Source organism: Betta splendens, chromosome 6 (genome assembly GCF_900634795.4).
Source record: "Betta splendens chromosome 6, fBetSpl5.4, whole genome shotgun sequence".
Taxonomy (NCBI): domain Eukaryota; kingdom Metazoa; phylum Chordata; class Actinopteri; order Anabantiformes; family Osphronemidae; genus Betta; species Betta splendens.
In genome coordinates, this window is record NC_040886.2 from 6,365,337 (window position 1) to 6,382,784 (window position 17,448).

General features: G+C 51.5%; 2 protein-coding genes across 3 annotated transcripts in view; both read right to left on the reverse strand.

Moving 5' to 3' along the window:
- abtb2b (ankyrin repeat and BTB (POZ) domain containing 2b) overlaps positions 1 to 6,066 on the reverse strand; it is a 29,360-nt gene extending 23,294 nt beyond the window's left edge. Inside the window, exon 1 of one of the 2 annotated variants that reach the window (XM_029154304.3) lies at positions 4,629 to 6,066. In XM_029154304.3, coding sequence (XP_029010137.1) covers positions 4,629 to 5,520 — 892 coding nt within the window. In that variant the 5' untranslated portion in view covers positions 5,521 to 6,066. Of the gene's footprint in view, positions 1 to 2,029; positions 2,533 to 4,628 lie in introns of those variants that run through there. The other variant, XM_055509820.1, reaches the window with a different exon arrangement.
- Positions 6,067 to 6,327: 261 nt separating this feature from the next.
- b4galnt4a (beta-1,4-N-acetyl-galactosaminyl transferase 4a) overlaps positions 6,328 to 17,448 on the reverse strand; it is a 90,368-nt gene continuing 79,247 nt past the window's right edge. The window contains exons 10-20 of the mRNA XM_029154303.3: positions 15,087 to 15,251; positions 14,711 to 14,820; positions 14,206 to 14,306; positions 13,959 to 14,032; positions 12,365 to 13,874; positions 11,591 to 11,973; positions 11,362 to 11,515; positions 11,197 to 11,269; positions 9,983 to 10,136; positions 9,666 to 9,792; positions 6,328 to 9,540 (exon numbers count right to left, since the gene is read on the reverse strand). Coding sequence (XP_029010136.1) covers positions 9,426 to 9,540; positions 9,666 to 9,792; positions 9,983 to 10,136; positions 11,197 to 11,269; positions 11,362 to 11,515; positions 11,591 to 11,973; positions 12,365 to 13,874; positions 13,959 to 14,032; positions 14,206 to 14,306; positions 14,711 to 14,820; positions 15,087 to 15,251 — 2,966 coding nt within the window. The 3' untranslated portion in view covers positions 6,328 to 9,425. The remainder of the gene's footprint in view (positions 9,541 to 9,665; positions 9,793 to 9,982; positions 10,137 to 11,196; positions 11,270 to 11,361; positions 11,516 to 11,590; positions 11,974 to 12,364; positions 13,875 to 13,958; positions 14,033 to 14,205; positions 14,307 to 14,710; positions 14,821 to 15,086; positions 15,252 to 17,448) is intronic.

Below are 17,448 nucleotides of genomic sequence, written 5' to 3' on the forward strand. Positions count from 1 at the left end.
ACACCCGACTCACTCTCCCACTACTGAGTCATTTCAGTCATGTTGCCGGGACCTCCCCCCTCCCTTTTTTTTTTTTAATATTTTTGGTTGTGTTGCTATAGATACGAACGGGCGAGATGAAGAGTAACTGGTAACCTGTGGCAACCAAGGCCAAAGACAAGAGCAGCACGCAGCGACAGCCTGTGCCTGTAGTTTGTGTCAATCATCCTTGAGGACGGCGTCCGCTCCTCAACCACCATCCAGGGTCTCAGAAAGTGACCTTTGCAATCTGTCATCCCAGCGACCGGCGCCTCAGAGGCTTGTTCTCAGACTCTTCAACATTAAGATGAAATGAAATAATAAGTGCATCTCTGCACACAAGCCACCTTTTATCTGTGAATGAAGATACTTTTGACATTCATTAGCCTGCTTCTCCAGCTGCAGCATCCTACGTCTGCCAAACCCCATCACTTCATTTATTATTCTATATTAACATACAGTTTGGAGCACTGAGTGAACCTTGTAACTATAGCTTGCATTCATCTTGTATTGTTCCAAACCAGACATCACTAGCACGGCGTCTGACCCTCCTAGTCTGATCTTTGACATCGCACACACTTCCACTATCAGGATTCCAGTCCTCTCGCGGCTCAACCGCTTCCTGCTCGCCTCATTAGCCACCCGGCCTGCAGCGTCCTCCCAGCATGCAACAGATTCCCCGGAGGAGCCCAGCCAGGGCTCCGTGGTAATGTAGATGACACACTAGCTGCACATTTGCCAGTTTAAACAAGCCGTCTCATTCCCAATATTAACTCCCCGGCTTTCTGTGAATGGGCCAGAGTCTCGAATCATATTACTCTTCAGAATATGATTCGAAAAAAACAAAATCCCAGTGAAAATACTCGACCGCTTTCAACGTTTCGTTTTGATCCTTTCCCCTTTTTTTTCCTCTGAATATCTATTAGCCCCGTCTTTCGTCGCCTCTTCCCTATCGAGGCTTCAGTGTAAACAGTGCGAAGACGCATGACTCATCCTGCTGCAATGTAACAGGAGGAGTGAGATCAAAATGGTGACAGCGAAATCTCAAAGAGGAGACGAGTGAAGACAGGAAAGTGTGGCCTCAAACTTTAACTCGATTCCTTTACGTTTCAACCGAACCGAGTGCATTACAGGAAGTGAAATCCACCCCAGTAGGTTTCAGTATTTCTGCAACAGCCAGGCAAATCATTTTGTTGTGTCATATCTACACAAGCATTACTCACGCCTTCCCAAGAATAGTCTAGACCCACGCAAGTGCGTTTAAGCAGGCACAGACGAGGCCAGTGAAGCACATGTGCACCATCACACTGATGGGTCAGTGTTTTCACTGTTGGCACTGGACAAGGAGCCAGTGCCAACAGTGACAAGGACCATAAGTGTGTGTGTGTGTGTGTGTGTGTGTGTGTGTGTGTGTGTGTGTGTGTGTGTGTGTGTGTGTGTGTGTGTGTGTGTGTGTAGCCTGAGGTGGTACATGAGCACTCGCAAACACTCACACACATGCACGATTTGTAGCGTTTTGTCAAAGACTAACCCCTATTATCCAGCAAAGCCTGAAGCGACATGACTCCACACACACCGCGCTGCTGACAGCGCTCGACACCATCCGCACTGTTACTGGGGCAAATGCAGGCTTGTTGCTGGAACATGCCAAACCTGGAGGCGCAAACTGCAGCTTATTTCACTATAATATTAACTGTCCTGATACGTTTTCCAAATCTGCATTTGATGCCGCTCCAGAGTTGCGGAGCAAGGAGTGTATTTTCGCTGCGCTGGTTTCCCCATCTGTGCGACCACAGCGCTGGGCCGCTCTCCCTGCAGCGCTCCGACCGCTGTTCCCACGCCTCTTTCTGGGCTAAACACATATTTAGGGAAATACTGAGCAGCAAATCATATGCCCTGCTCTCTCCGTGCACTCAGGAGCCATTACTCACAGGCGTCTCTGCAGCGCTCATGGAGCTGGAACAGGAAACGCTGAGGTTTGTTTTTGTGTTAGCTTCGGGGGTAAACTCACGGTTTTGTCCCTGCAGGTGGAGTCTGCTGCGTATGAAGCCACTCTTTCAGGTAAATGCTCTGAAGGCTCACAGCTTTGCAAGCATCGCTTCCGACCACTGGCCACTCTGACGCCTGAACTGAGCGGTTTGAGAGAGACAGTGACCTTTGGTTCACTTTCACTTTGCATTTCTTTGTACAGCACAAGACAATTGCTGCAAGTCTAAGTTTAGATCCACCTCACAGTGGAAAACCCCTTTAGATCAGGGGGTTAGCACACATCTCTGTGCCACTCATAGAAATCAATAGTTCCACTATGCCATTAGTAAACCTGCTACTCTGCACTTTAAAATGCCCCACAGTACCATCAATACAAATGAAACCCGGAAGAGCTCACTCATTGTACTTCCTTACGAGGAGAAATGAATGACTAATTGACTCCTCTGTGTAGCGGCCTCAACCGGTGCCGTGGAGCCCTTTGAACGCATGCAGAGCAAACTAAATAGGTTTCAGGGTCTGCGTGTGTGTGTGCGTGTGTGAGTGTGTGCATGTGTGCGTGTGTGTGTGTGTGTGTGTGTGTGTGTGTGTGTGTGTGTGTGTGTGTGTGTGTGTGTGTGTGTGTGTGTGTGTGTGTGTGTGTGTGTGTGTGTGTGTGTGTGTGTGTGTGTGTGCCCACGAGCATGTGCATGTGTAATGAATAAGATCCTGGCACATCACATCCAAGTTCCTCTAATGCACTCCCTGCAGACCAGAAGAAATAAACAGATAAAGATGAAGTGGATGTGATTGCAATGGTAAAGGAAAAAGGAGAGCCAAGAGTGAGGGAGAGAGGGCAGGAGGAGGGAGGGAGGGAGGGAGAAAGGGAGTTTTCAGAATTGTTATTGGAGCCGTAGAAGTCATTACTGAGTTAAAGAGTTCCAGATGTGGGCCAGCCCCTGAGAAAGAGTCAGAGTAACAGAGAGATCAGGAGAGGCAGTATTTATTAGACTGTGCCCTTGAAAACGATCACAAGTCAGTCCTCTTCCTCATGGAACTATGGATCCTTGCTATTGCTTGGGAAGGGTCAGCGGGTGGGGGGAGGGGGTCATGGCAGAGGGCCAGGTTTAGAGTGTGGGGCAGCAGGTGGTGTGTGGCTTGCATGGCCCAGTCTTGGACCTATAAAAAGTTAGAGCGGTCGGAATAGCGGCCCGTTGTTATTATTATATTCTAAAATAGGCGTTCAAAGACATCTGGTGAAAAAGTGCTGTAGTTCCAACCGGTAGTTAGTTCTTAATGCACATGGTCACAACCAAAGGTCACTTCTAAGGCCGTGTGTGTGTGTGTGTGTGTGTGTGTGTGTGTGTGTGTGTGTGTGTGTGTGTGTGTGTGTGTGTGTGTGTGTGTGTGTGTGTGTTTGTGTGTGTGTGTGTGTGTCTGTCTGTCTGTGTGTGTCAGTGTGTGTGTGTCTGTGTGTCAGTGTCAGTGTGTGTGTCTGTGTGTGTGTGTGTGTGTGTGTCTGTCTGTGTGTGTCAGTGTGTGTGTGTCTGTGTGTCAGTGTCAGTGTGTGTGTGTGTGTCTGTGTGTGTGTGACTGACAGAAAGCTGCTCCTGCATGATAACAGCCCTCTCGTTTCCTCCCTGTCCCTCGTGTCGGACGCGTGTACGTAGGTTTCCTCTTCTTCCCCGCTTGTTTCCACTCGCTCCGCGTCGGCCCTAAGCTGCACGATCGCTCAACAAAAGGCCATTGTGCCGCGGTAAAAGGCTCTGCTCCGGGGAGCTGGTAGTGGGCCACAAACAAAGGCTGCTTACATTGTCCCAACAGGAGCTCATGAATCAACTGAACTCACTGGGTTGCCAGGCGGGCTCCGCATGTCGGACAGGGAGCAGAGAGGATGCAAGGGGTGAGGGAACAAGTGGACAGGGAGCATAAAGGGTGCTAGGGGTGAGGGAACAAGTGGACAGGGAGCAGGAAGGATGCGAGGGGTGAGAGAACAAGTGGACATGGAGCAGGATGCACAGCTGGAGCTGGAGGAATGAGGAGATTTAAGATATATGGAGCTGATGTTGGGTGAAAGAGAGGGAGGGATGGAAGGAGAGAACAAGAGCAGGATGAGGAAATGGAAGAGGGGGAGCTGAGCCAACGCAGCGGGAGAACCAGAGGTGAAGTCAGCATAAACAGAACCTATGTAAACAGACAAGCCTCCTGCTCGGCGCTGACGGCTCGCGCGGGCGCTCCAGGGGAATGAATGTGACACGCGCGAGCTCAGTGTGAAAACCCAACTCACAGATGAGGGCAGTAGTTACAGAAGCGCGTTCACCAGCGCAACACAGAGTCCAAGTGTCAGGTCAGGTCGGCGAGAAAAGACGCTCTTTGTTCGCATCAAACGCCTCTGCGCTGTTGTTTCCCTATTCTGACGGGTCAAATTAGCAGCGAACCCATCAAACCGGCGCACAAAGAGCCGCTGTTATGTCCAGCAGGCGCACATTTCGCCTTTTCCACACACGTGGGCTGCGAGTGGAAAGCGGCGGCCGGGACTGTGGTGGAAGAAGAGCGCGCACGAGGAAGAACAGCCAAAAAAGCTTTCACATCAGATTTAAAGCTGTCAGCGCTGTGAGTGACGTGTAAAGGTATAATCAACCTACCGTTGGCGTTCTTCCCACAGATAAGATGCTCGTAATGCTGCAGGACCCCCCACAGCTCCGCGTCGTTGTTCACCACCCCCTCCAGAACCTCCGCGCTCACCGCGCCGCCTCCTGACCCCGACTCCGGACCCGGGTGACCCCTCTCCGCCATCAGCACCCGCGCGCCCACCTCCTCCACCAGAGCCTCCACGCAGGCGGTCAGGCAAATCGCCGCGTACTCGTGGATGCGCACGGAGATGCGCGTGTCCACCATCCAGCGGAAGACGCGCCCCACGGAGAAGGAGAGGCCGCAGCGCGCCGACTTGCCCTTCCTCAGCAGCTCCCCTGCGCTCATGCTGTACATGGATATGGCCTTGACCGTGGCCGACACGCAGTGGTCGGCCAGCGCCCAGCTCAGCACCAGCCTCATGGCGCTCTGCACCTCGAAGCGCGTGCAGCGGCAGTGCATGACGCTCAGCCGCTGGGCCTCTCTGGAGACGCGGATCAGAGCCCGGCGGAGGAGCGCGGACAGGCGCCTCACGGCCTCCGGGGAGAACACGGGCGCCGGCGCGCCCTCGGTGCCGCCGCTGTCGGACACTTTGCGCAGCACCTTGGCCACCTCCTCCTCGGTCCAGGGGAACTCCTCCAGGTCCGGTAAGCGGGGGCATCTGGAGAAGATGTCCTCCGGGTCCTCCGGGAGGACGGTGTTGACGGTGTCCCAGCTGTTGTTCCTGCTGTTCATGGAGCCGGAGTAGTACCACCAGTTGCCCCGGTGCGGGGCCGTCATGAAGGCCTGGGAGTTGGACTTGGACGAGGACAGGCTGAGGGACTTGCAGGAGTCCCCGGCCCCGTAGCCGGAGTCCAGCGTCAGGTCCTCCAGGGTTTTCATGTGGGCATTGCTCAGACCTGCCATTATTGTCTTTTAACAAGTCTTTAGCGGTTCACCTGTGCGTCACGCGAGCGGCCGTCGAAACTCTGCGCAAAAGCTAGAGGAACTGGTTCCACGGGGCAGACGTGCTGCTGGAACGGAGTTCAGTGCAGGAGAGCCAGCAGTTGAAATCACACCATGTAGTTGAATAATAATAAAAAAAGGCTGCTTCAGTTATGAGACACGCGCAGAGAGCGAAGACGCGCCGCTCTCACCTTGAACGCGACGGCGCACGGGGGGATTTAAAGTTTCCTCAGGATTCCGCGGCGTTGTCCAACGCGCTGAGACGCCTCCGTCCTTTCCGAGCGCGGCCACGCCACATCTCGTTCAAGTCCCGTGGAGCCGAAACTGGCTCGGTACCGCGGACGAACGCGGAGAAAGTCACGCAAAGTCCGAGCTCCCGTCAGCGCCGCGCTGCCCCGATACTGACCGGGAGGCGTCCGGCACGGAGCTTCAGCTGTGGATGCGAAAGGGGGAGGAGCTGGAAATGAATGACAACACGGAAGCAGCCGGGCAGCCAATCAGGAGAGAGCAGCCTCTGGGGAAGTCTGAAGCAACGAGCGAGGCCTGGTTTACCTCAGATGAGCAAATACACGTTCACGCATGATTTCACATATTAAGTCCAACAAATAACTCAAATATTTTATTAGCTTAAACTTTTATCATGGTTTCCTATTATTATTTAATGTCTATTTTAGCTAAATAGAAAAGAAAAACACAGAATTCAACATTAAAAGCTCTAGGTAATGGGTTTTAAAAGCATATTTAGCAACTCCAAGAATCAAAAAGAGGTTAAGCTACGAAGTTCTGTTTTATTAAATCAAAACAGTTACAAAAGAGAGGCCATATATTCTGCATCCATTTTACTTTTTAATTCCACTTTATTAGAAGTAGCCTGTGCCAGGAGTGGAGTTCTCACTTTCAAAACAAACGTCTGAGCAAATCCTTTAACGAGACCTCAAACTTGCGTGTGTGTCAGTTTGTTGTTTCTGATCAAGTGGTGTAACTTGCTCGAGGTGGAATAAATCAAACGTGCCGATGAGGCCTGTGACACTCTGCTTCTCATCACTCTGCGCTCACATAGACAGGTAGGGCGTGACTCTACTGGGACAGAGTCCAACACTATTGCGTAACACCTCTAGAACATTTACCCAGTGACACAGTGTGAAAGGGCCGCAATGACTGTTTTCTCACACGTTTACAGATCTGGACTTTACGTGAAATCCTAGAGTCTGTCAGTACATACGTAAAGTGGAAAAGCTGACTCTCAAACACACCTCGGAGCCTCTTGTCTATAGGTGACCCATAAAGGGAGTTGAGCTCTCAGGCCAGCTGTGATCCACAGTCTGGGGCCGTTACTCAATTAGTCATGAGATCAGGAGACACACAGGGCGTGGAACGCATCACGGCGTTGCCTCATGCTGCGTGTGGTGAGGACAGGGTTTACCTCATAATCCGTGTGAGCGCATGCCCCAGGGTGGAAAGCAGCCCAGCATCCAGAAAATGACAAGAGGGGGGTCAACGCACAACAAAAAGGCTCTGAAAGTGATTAAACGTGGTCTGAAAACAGTGTAGTTTCACAATATTTTAGAGGGAAACTGGTTACTGTCAGCTCCAGTAGGTAAAAACAAGGCCTGCATGAGGCAAAGCCTGTTCACATATTGGAAAAATGTCTTTCCAGTAATCAAATAATTATGTCTGGCACAAACTTGATCATCTCGATGAGATGCAGATTTCTTGGGATCTTCTGTAATACAAAGCAGTGCCTGTGTTCCTTGACTGAACCAACCCATCTTTGAACCAACGTATTTTAAGCCCTTCAAATGCGTGTTTGGAGCACCATCTTGTGGTCACATAAAGAACTACCATTTCGATGTAACGAAACGAACTAAAAGCTCATGGATCAGACTTTTTAAAGGCAAAGGCTCGTTTAAAAAGCGGTGTGGGCGTAAGCATAAAATTTTATTTGCAAAAAACCCCAACAAATCAAAATAAAAGTACAATACATTCTTAAAACCTTTATGTCTACAAAACAATTTCACAGAAATTACCTTGGAATGTATATTCCTATTTAAAATCTTTATGGTTCTTATATATATAGTTTTATATTTAATGTGTTTCTTTTGCTCTTTAAATAGTCCCATGTCCACGTTAAACGACTCACACTATAGACTTTGCCCCCGTGAAGGTGAACAGAAGGGCCTGGAGGGCACAGTGACAATCATATAGTCAAAGAGAGCTCATTAGCTCTCATCCATATGTCCCGTCCTGAGCCCTCCAGCTCCTCCCCATCTAAATAAGTCCTGGGTTGCATAAACGAAGGCCTGAGGAACCCGGCCTGCAGCCAAACTAATGGGAACAGGTGGGCTCCTGCTAGACTGCAGCTGCCAGTGAGCCTACATCACAACTCCTGCTTCCCCTCAGTAGTCATTTGTACCATCTTCGCTTCATGAATGGGGGCAACTGGCTTGTAAAGACCACTTGTTTCTAGGGTAATACAACAAACACACCGACACGTCTGAGATCTATTCAAGAGAACCATGTTTCCTTCTACAGTGTATCTGAATTTACAGTGACATTACGAGCTGCTGATAAATAATGTATTTGTCTGTCCCTGCCCTCGTTTAAGAACTGCCTGCAGCCAAACCCCGGTAAAGGCACACGTTTGTGAAACAGCCACGCGTTGCCACACTGCGTCTGACGCGTGAAAGGCTCCTTCTTCCAGGCCGAGCGTCACGCCGGCTTGAAGGAAGCGCGTCGGCGTGTCCGACCGCGTGGCCCGTGTTTTTTGAAACAGAAATAAAAGTGAATCCCCTAAATCCAGTTTTTGAAAAAGCGACACTGAGCTCAGAAAATGCTTGAAACGATGCGTGTGGCGAAGGCAAATCAAATGTCAGGGCTGCTGTCGTCTTCAGCCGCTCTGAGCCTCGTCCTCCGCCTGACGATGAGGGGAGAACGCTGGGTCCCGTCAGTGGAGGTCGGACGTGTAAACCGTTCATAAAGTCAGTGTTCGTGACATTAAAAATAGCACCCGGACGTTCCAAACTCTGTGAGGAGAAATTAAATAACAGCGTGGAGCGTGAAACCACAGCGGCGTCATAGGTTTTAAACAGTCCAAACTCGTGTGACACAAATGAGTTGAAGAAAAAAAAAAAGGAGAGCAGAGCAAGATAGAAACATCTGTCTCGTAAAATCAGATATCAGGAAAACTTCAGCACCTCGTGGTGGTGCTGTCCAACAGGTAGTAGATGATGTATTAGATTCAGTGAAGACAGCGTTCCTCTCGTCGAGCTACGCGGTCACATCTGAACCTACGTGTGTGTTGACACATTCTACTGGGCTCAAGTGAGAGCAAGCTAGAAATAATAATAATAAAAAAGAAAGATCTTCACATCTCCTTGTTAGAAAAAGGTGCTGTTTGTCGTCATAAACACACACACACACACACACACACACACACACACACACACACACACACACACACACACACACACACACACACACACACACACACACACACACACACACACACGCACACACGTGTCAGAAAACAGTCCGTCTGGAAACACTGCACCCCAGAAGCACAGAGAGAAGGAGAACAGAAGTAACTCTCCCCCCTTTTACAGTAGTTCAGTCAGTGAGGCAAAGTCATGACTGGGGTCCGTCCTGGCAAACAGCTCATTCTGATCTGGAGTTGGACTCTGTTTCCTCACACGGGCACGCCCACGAGGCGGGGGCCCACAGCGAAACAGAGGCGTTCCCTGAAAGGAGCCCGTCTGGGGGGAGGAGGCAGGCTTCAGGCAGGTGTCGGGCAGTGAGCGAGCTCCCTCGGGTCTCTCTCACACGCGGTGGGACCGCTGGTTTCAGGATCCTCCAACCAGCGGCCGCCGCTACCCTTTGGGGCTCTTCTTGTTCTGGGCGTTCCACATGCCGCGTTTGGAGTGGTAGTAGTGGAAGAAGTTCCTCAGGCGTAATCGCTCTACCTCCAAGCCGTTCTGCAGCACCCTGAGGAAGAGAAAAGGGGAAGATGAGTCCCAATCACACGTTAACTTCTATCACATCCACATCCTGACAAAGGTTATTTAAGGGAATTTCCATTAGCTATTAGTGTGTGCCTGTTGCTGCGTTACCTGTCCAGCAGCTCCCAGTCCTCTCCACCCCATCGGTCTTTGAACTCCTCCGTGTTCATCCCTCCTATCTTATCAAAATCAGACTTATAGATTCCAAACAGACCAAAGCCATTTACCTCCCAGTAACCTGCAGAGAGAATAGAAGAAAAGGCCCGAGGCTTGTTGCAGGTCGTTGCATCAACAGTGAGTCGGGTCTGATTCTGATGTAAGTGGATTTCAAAATGCACGTAAAATGCGTTTTGGAGAAAAATGGTTTTGTGAAATCAAAGCATGGCTGTTAAACCACATGTCAGCGACGCGGGCGCCGGGTTCATTACCGTCGGGCTCCCGCGGTGAGCTGCCGCAGCTGAGCCTCATGACGATGGGGGCGAAGGCCAGGCGCCCCTCCACGCAGTGCTTCCTGATGCCCTCCAGGATGTTGAGAGGGAAGTGGATGTGCAGGTCACACAGGAACACGATGCTGTGACTGTCCTGGAGCAGGGGAGTCAGACAGACGGCAAAGTGAGCAGCGCATCCGCCGGATCTGAAGTCACGGCGGCCTTTCGCGATGCTACGTGCATGTCAGAGTGATTCATGAGCGCAGCTATTTTTTCTATTCCATCAACATTAACTGCTGCACGGTGTTGTAAATAAAAGATCAGGCTTAAGAGGCATTTTGGAACAGAACAATCTGTTCTAAGATTGGTTTGTTAGGTCTAAGCTGCCTCAATAACAGTTTTGTTTGTTCACTTGAGAAAAACTAAGGGGCACTGGGGGCATGTCAGATGAATAAGACCATGAATTCTTAATATCAGTGTGTTCTTTATTATGTTCTCTCCATTCACTTGTGCAGACAGACTAATTCTAACTTCTTTGAGCTACAGACGTCTCGTCTGCTGTATTAAAACGGCTTCTGTCTGTGTCCCTCCTTCAGACAAGTGACGGACAGAAAAGAAAGAAATGCATCGGAGTTCATGCGAGCGAGCCTGCCTCTGCACGAGCTGGTGCCTTCGTGGGCACGTTCACGTTCCCCATGTAGGATTTGGGGATTAAACCGAGGGAAGACGTCTGGGCTCAGCATCGGCGGCTCGTCTTCGCTGCCAGAGCCTGCGGGTCATTCGGACGTGAGTGACAACCCTGTCATCCCACCGTGACAGCCCTGACACTCAGCCGACGGATCAATGTCTGCCCGCGTTACCGCTCACGCCGCACCGTGTGTGTGTGTGTGTGTGTGTGTGTGTGTGTGTGTGAGAAGGAATCAGGGAGCGGCATAAGGTCACATGCACATGAATAGCCCAGGAGGGGGAGTGGGTGTGACAGCTCTGCCACGCACACCACAGAGTAAATGCGGCTAACTGTCTCCCCCCGTCCTCCACGGCTGGGCTCGTGGCGAGGCAGGAGTCCTGGCAGCGAGGGTGAGGCTCACAGCCCGTGACGTGTTCGTTATGCGCCAGCGCTCGCCGTCTGTCCGTCAGCCGGCGAAGGTCGCGGCTCCTCCCGCCGGCTGACGGACGGCGCCGTCCTCCCCGCGTGCGTTTGTCTGTTTCCTGACCTCGATGGTGTCCACTCCGATCTGGAGTCCCGCTGAGCGCTCGAAGTTGCCCTCCCTCCGCAGGTACTCGTACCTGTGGAGGGGGAGGAAATGCTAATTAGCTGCTCATGAGATGTTCGTGTTACGTACCGGTGCGTTGTGTCTGTGTGAGCCTGTCGCACGCACCTCGGCACGCTGCTTTCCCTCAGCGCCTGCTCCACGTCCATGTCCTCGCTCTCAAAGTCGACGATGATGATGCTGAAGTTGTCGTCCTTCGTCTGGCGATGGAGATTCTCCATGTCCGAAATAAACTGCTGAACCCAGCGAGCCTGGTTCTTCACTGTAGGACAGTCGGTGAACGTCACACTCATAGTAACAGAAAACAAAGACTGAATCCTTGCTCTTTATTCCTGACCTGGCACCACGAAGTGCACCATGACGTCCCTCCTCCACTGCAGCATGACCGGCTGGCAAAGCCAGGGTTTGGCGTAGGCGGTGCTCATGGGGGTGGCGCCGGGCTGCGGGGGGGGCCTGGTGGTGGGGGGCGGCGGCGGGGTGGCGAGGCTGGACGTGGCGGCCGAAACGGGCCCCGGCGCCGGGGCGGAGGCCGGCGCCGAGTCCGTGTTCTCCGGGCTCTCGTCCCCCTGCCGGCCGCGGTGCAGCAGCAGGTAGATGTACTCCGACAGCCGCACCACGCTGCGGCCCCGCTCCATCAGCTCCAGCTCCACCAGGTAGCGGTTGCCCCGCGCGGAGTCGCGCCGCTTCTCCACGTTGATGATGCGCAGCAGGGTGTAGATCCTGGGGCGGGAAAAAGACGGGGCTGTGCGTGAAAACCCGCGGTTTCTTTACATCAGCCGCGCAACCTTAATGAATTCGTGTTGGACTGCGGGCGGAGGCGCCGAGATGCTGCTACTCGTTATCTGTGGCGCTACGGATGCTGCGAAGCCGGCGTGGTGTGATGTGGGAGGGAAATTAAAACGGAGAGGAGTTAGCAGGGGCGATGCTTCACGCGTGTGTGAGCGCTAATCAGCACAAACAGGGGTCCGCTAACATGAAGTCAAGCACCAGGGCACAACCAACATGTTTTCAGGGAAATTACTTCTTGCTTTACAGGAAGGAATCGTATTTAAATGTGCAAGGTTGAAGAAGAACACGAGACCTCCGAGCCCCCCCCCCAAATCATCCTTACCCTCCGTTCCGATCGTTCAGCTTCTCCATGTACTGCGCCAGCACATCCACCACCTCGCTCTCCGCCAGCTGAAGGTTCCCCGACACGTTGCAGCGCAGGTCGTTCCAGTCGGACCGCAGCAGCTCGAAGTCCATGGGGTTGACTGAGAAGGTCCTCTGCCAGTTGATGCTCTCCTCCGCCCAGCCCGGCCGGGCCTCCATCTCCTCGTAGCTGTAGTCCGACAGCTCGCCCTCCTCCGGTTCCGGCTCCGGATCGGGGTTGGAGCGGTTGGTTTCCTGGTCGAACTCGGGCGGGTTGGGCTCGGGGTCCGGCTGCTGCTGGGATTCGGTGATCTCGGACGTCCGGAGGTAGGACGTGACCCGTGCTTGACCTTGGAGGGTGTTTTCTGTGGTGTTCAACCTTGGTGAAGTGACTGGAGGAGGATCCGGGCGATGGGCCAGAGGGGTTAGTGGATCCTTTCTGGGAAGATCAGCTGTGAGGGTAGACTTGAGGTCCTGACGCTCCCCTTTCCTCTGGTGTTTCTCCAGTTGCTTCGCTGGTGGCGCTCTGCGACTGGACTTCTGCGTACTTCTGTTTTGCGCGCTGATGCTGTGTGATGCGTTGTGAGGATACGGCTTCCCTTCTTTCGTAGGGGGGTTGGGCCACAGCTGAGGGGCACTGACGAGGCTCTTGCTTCCTGTTACCCCTCCCCCGACGTGACCTTTGGCTCCCAGGTTGACCAGCCGCGTGGTCTTCCCAGTCTGATACAAAAAGACGCCCGGAAACACTTCCCGAGTGCGACGAGACGCCCTCTCCTCCCGCCTCTCCCTCCGCTGCTCCCGCTCCCTCTCCTTCAATGGTCGAGGCCTTGTGATGTAGATCTTGTTCTCCTCTTTCTTCTCCTTCTTGTTTCCGGACAGCTTACTGGTGCTGTCGTGAGGACTTTTCCTGTGGGCAGAGTTGCTGAGCATCTGCTTAGCGTGACTGGCGAAGGCAGAGAGGGAAGACTTTTGGGGGAAGAGGAGTGAGGACTTACTCAGTTTAGGGGGAGCCTCAGCTCCTTTCTCTCCTCCTCCTCCTCCTTCTCCTCCATCTCCTTTCCTGACAGGCCCCACTTCTCCGGGACCTGAGTGAACCCAGGATAAAGACCGACCCTGGACGACACTGTCTGTGTCGGACTCAAGTACCCTGGGCTGGGCCTGTTCAAGTCCCTTCCTGGCATTGTGTCTGGCGTTTCCTCTTGTATAATCTCGTCCCCAGTCTCTGTCTATATCCCTCCCCATCTGCCCATCTCTGCGAGAAAAACGCCTCCTTTCTCTGTGCTGTAAATTACTGTTGACTGCTTCCTCCCCCTCTTCGTTGGGGTCTTCCTCCTCGTCCGCCTCCCTGCCAGCTGGTGTGGTCCCAGGCTTTGAGTGCAGATGGGAGGGATTGGAGGTATGGCTGGGATGAGAAGGCTTCTTGGGCGCCTGTGTGCCAACAATCTCTGCCTCATCCTCTGCTTCCACGACCTCCTCCTCCTCAAGGAAATCTAGACACAGACACGGAGGTGACTGAGTGTGTGTCTGTCTGTGTTTGCGTCCATGTAGGAATGTGCTTGCGAATCATTAGTTACCATCTGGGTTGGGGAAGAAGAAGGGCCTGTCATCTTCCTCCTCATCCATCTTCATATATTTGTAGAAGCCGAACCTGGCAAGAGCAAGAAGGAATGTCAGTGTGGCTCACAGCATCATGAGCCCAAGTCTTTAGGAGAGGTCAAATGAGTCACAGTCCTTCTGAGTCACTACACACGCTCATACACACAGGACAAAGATGAAATGTCCCATTTTCCCCCAGAGAGATAAAAGAAACAATGTCCTTACTTCTCCAAGTAAATGGGCGACTCTCTGTAGAAACACTTATTCTCTCGCTCCATGTGGGTGAGACGCGTGAAGTCGTTGGGGTAAACGAAAGACAGATAGACCTGAGGGGAGGAAAGGGAATGAAACGATGTGAGCAAACACTGATAAAAAGGGAAACGACTCATCTATGAGGCATTACATTAACAGTAGCACTTAATTAAACTTCACTCGAGCCAAATCAAAAGTGGATTTGCTGGTTTTCTGGGGCTTTTATTCCTCATCGCTCGTGTCTGCAGCTGCTGCAGCGATTCATACTCTTCTACGAGGGGAGCGCTGCCCGGCCCTACCTCCCGCCTCAGTCCTTTGTAAATTTTGATACAGAGATACCGTCAGAGCCAACTCAGCATAAATGCGGCTCTTTTGATTTTTGCCCCGTTTATCTGAAGAGAACTCGATTTACAGTTTTTTAATTTGGTTAAAGGGCTACTTTCGTAAGCAGGAGTTCGGTGCTGTAGAGAAAACTTACGAATTGCAGGCCCTGGTATCTGGCGATGGGAAAATCTTTGACCACATAGGTTGGGGAGTACACACAGGCTGGAAGGACGTTTTCCAGACGGGAGGAGTCGATCATAGGAGCTGAGAGGAGGCAGAGGGCGACAGTAAGTACCGATCAGAGTTATTTATGTGGGAAATTGTCTTTCTGAAATTTCGGCTTCAGACAGAGTAGCAGAAACACACAAAATGCATGGAACACGGCCAGACAGAATGACAGCAGCTAAACTGACAAGCAGGGAAACTGTGAAGACGACAGTCAATCAGTCAAACGGAGAAAATGACAGGCCAGGAAACCAGAGTGAGCGCTGGAAAAGGAGCCGCTATTAAATGACGGCTGGCGGACTGACTGCTGTAGAACGTGTCCCTGGGGTCCGGTCTGAGCATGTCCGCTCCGTGATGCAGAATGCCCACTCCTTCCACGCCCTGGGGCTGAGCCGCTTCTGGGAGACGGATGTGACTGGCCAAGGTCTGAGGGATGTGGTCCACGCTGTTCATCTTCAGACTGGACTCATCTAAAAAAATAAAAAAACACACACACACACAGGTTACAGACAAGTGTTTGTTATGACGTTCACTGTCTAAAGAAAGATATTCCTGTTATTTGTCTCATAGTCAGGATAGATCTTTACTAACTGTGTGGCAAACAAGAAAAAAAAGAGAGAGGAAAGAAACACAGGGAGCAAATGTTGAGGAGGAGAGCGGGAACAAAAGCTCTGGTGAGACATTCAGAAAGAAAAGCTGAACAAAAACAAAAACAGAGGCGAGCGCAGCCATGATTATACCAATCGATAGCGGGGAAGGAAGAGGGAGCATGTGTGATTAATGGCACGTCACAAGCAAGGCCTGATGGGAGAAATGCTTTATAATTAACAGGGTGGTCAGCATCATTTTTATCCTCCGGAGGGGAGAACGTGCACATCCAGAGTGTGTGTGTGTGTGTGTGTGTGTGTGTGTGTGTGTGTGTGTGTGTGTGTGTGTGTGTGTGTGTGTGTGTGTGTGTGTGTGCGAACATACTACACAATAAAGCCTTTCTGCTTTTAATCTGTTTTCCTCTAACAAGACATCTGTTGATCACATACTCTCACTTTCTCGTTTTGATGAATTCGCATCATGGTGTGTAAAGATAAGCAGGATCATTATAAATTCCCAGTTTAACCCGTCAAAGGCTTGTTTCCCGAAGCGGCACTGGCTTGACAGCGAAGCAGGTGAGGTGCTCAACCTCTGGCTCCTGCTTTTCAACAAGCACAGAGGGAGTGTGACACGCAGCGCTCACGGCAGAGTGCACAGCGTGAAAGAAAGGAAAAAATCCAGAAATGCAAGTGAACCTGACGCCAGCAGAGCGCGCAGCTGCATCGGTTTTGAGCTGTAAGACCCACCCCAACCCTCCTCCCCCCAGTTCCCTCGCTGTCAAAGTGGAGGGGTTACACACATACGTAATTCACCCAAGGGTGTTAACAACCATCGCTCATGGATACGGGCTTCAGGCTGCTGTGGAGCCCTCAAAGTCAATGGGGTGGGAGCTCGTCTCCGAAGCCAAAGGGCAATTCACATTCTGCTGAAGGAGGAAACACATCTGAGGGTCTCCTGCTGCTATTTCCTAATCCTGAAGAACAAAGGTTCGTTATGACTCATTCTTAAAAAGGTTTCTCAAATTTCTGCGCCGCCACCCGAGCTGTAATGTAAACCAGCTCTGAATCTGCCAGTCGTCCCAACGTGGTTCCAACTCCGAACACTGTATATGTGAGGGAAAAATAAATCAATAATTTTGCCGAAAGCTTGCTTTCGTTACCAATGAGTGTGATGTGGCTGATCAGTCATTCCTGTGGCTCCTCGGGCGGTTGCCGAAGCAACACCTCGGCCCCGGCGCCGGTTTGCTCAGTTATGGATTTTTTTTTGCCACTTGTGAGGAACACCCATGCTGTTCTCATGACAGCGGTGGCACGCAGAACCCAGCAGGGGGCGGCCACTGTGACCCACACCCGCACAACTTACACCGTCGTCATGTGAAACCAAATCAAGCTGAGCTGCGCATGTGCAGTATCTGACACGGAGCAGGTTATGTCTTAGTTGTAGATGTCACCGAGTCAAACTTAGAACTAATGCTCACTTTCCTGCATGAGGCATTGGACAAACGGCATGACAGGCGGAAAAAATAGGAGCTGGACGGCTGCAGAGACACATGAGAGGAGTCTGTAATGCTTTAAATCCAGCAGGTGACCTCACAGCCTTTGAAGCCTCCGTCCTCGCTGTCATAGCGGCTCTTAAACGAGAAGACGGCATCTGGCGCACATCCACCAACCACCGCGGCTTCGCCCAAAGTGACAACACCTTATTTCCTGGCATTTCGCCTCGTTAGCGATACCGGGTCTCCGCGACACGCTGCTATTCTTGGAGCTGCTGAGGTGAAACATCTACGCAGGAGCTAATTTAGTTCTCATCTCTGCTATGAATCACATCTATAAGATCTATCTATAACAAGAGAACACTGACTGCATTAAATCCTGCATCTTCCCTCTTGGCTCCACATGTGAAGCTCAGCAAAGTCACCTGTTTTATTATAAGAGAAGAGAGAAGCTCATGCTTCTACAAGAAAGTTAGCTTTTGTAATAAATTGCTTATAAGATCAGATTACTAGATGTTTTTATTGTGTCTATTTGTGTTTTGTGTGAGGAAAACAATTGCAGTATTAATTAAAGTATTAAGTGTAAG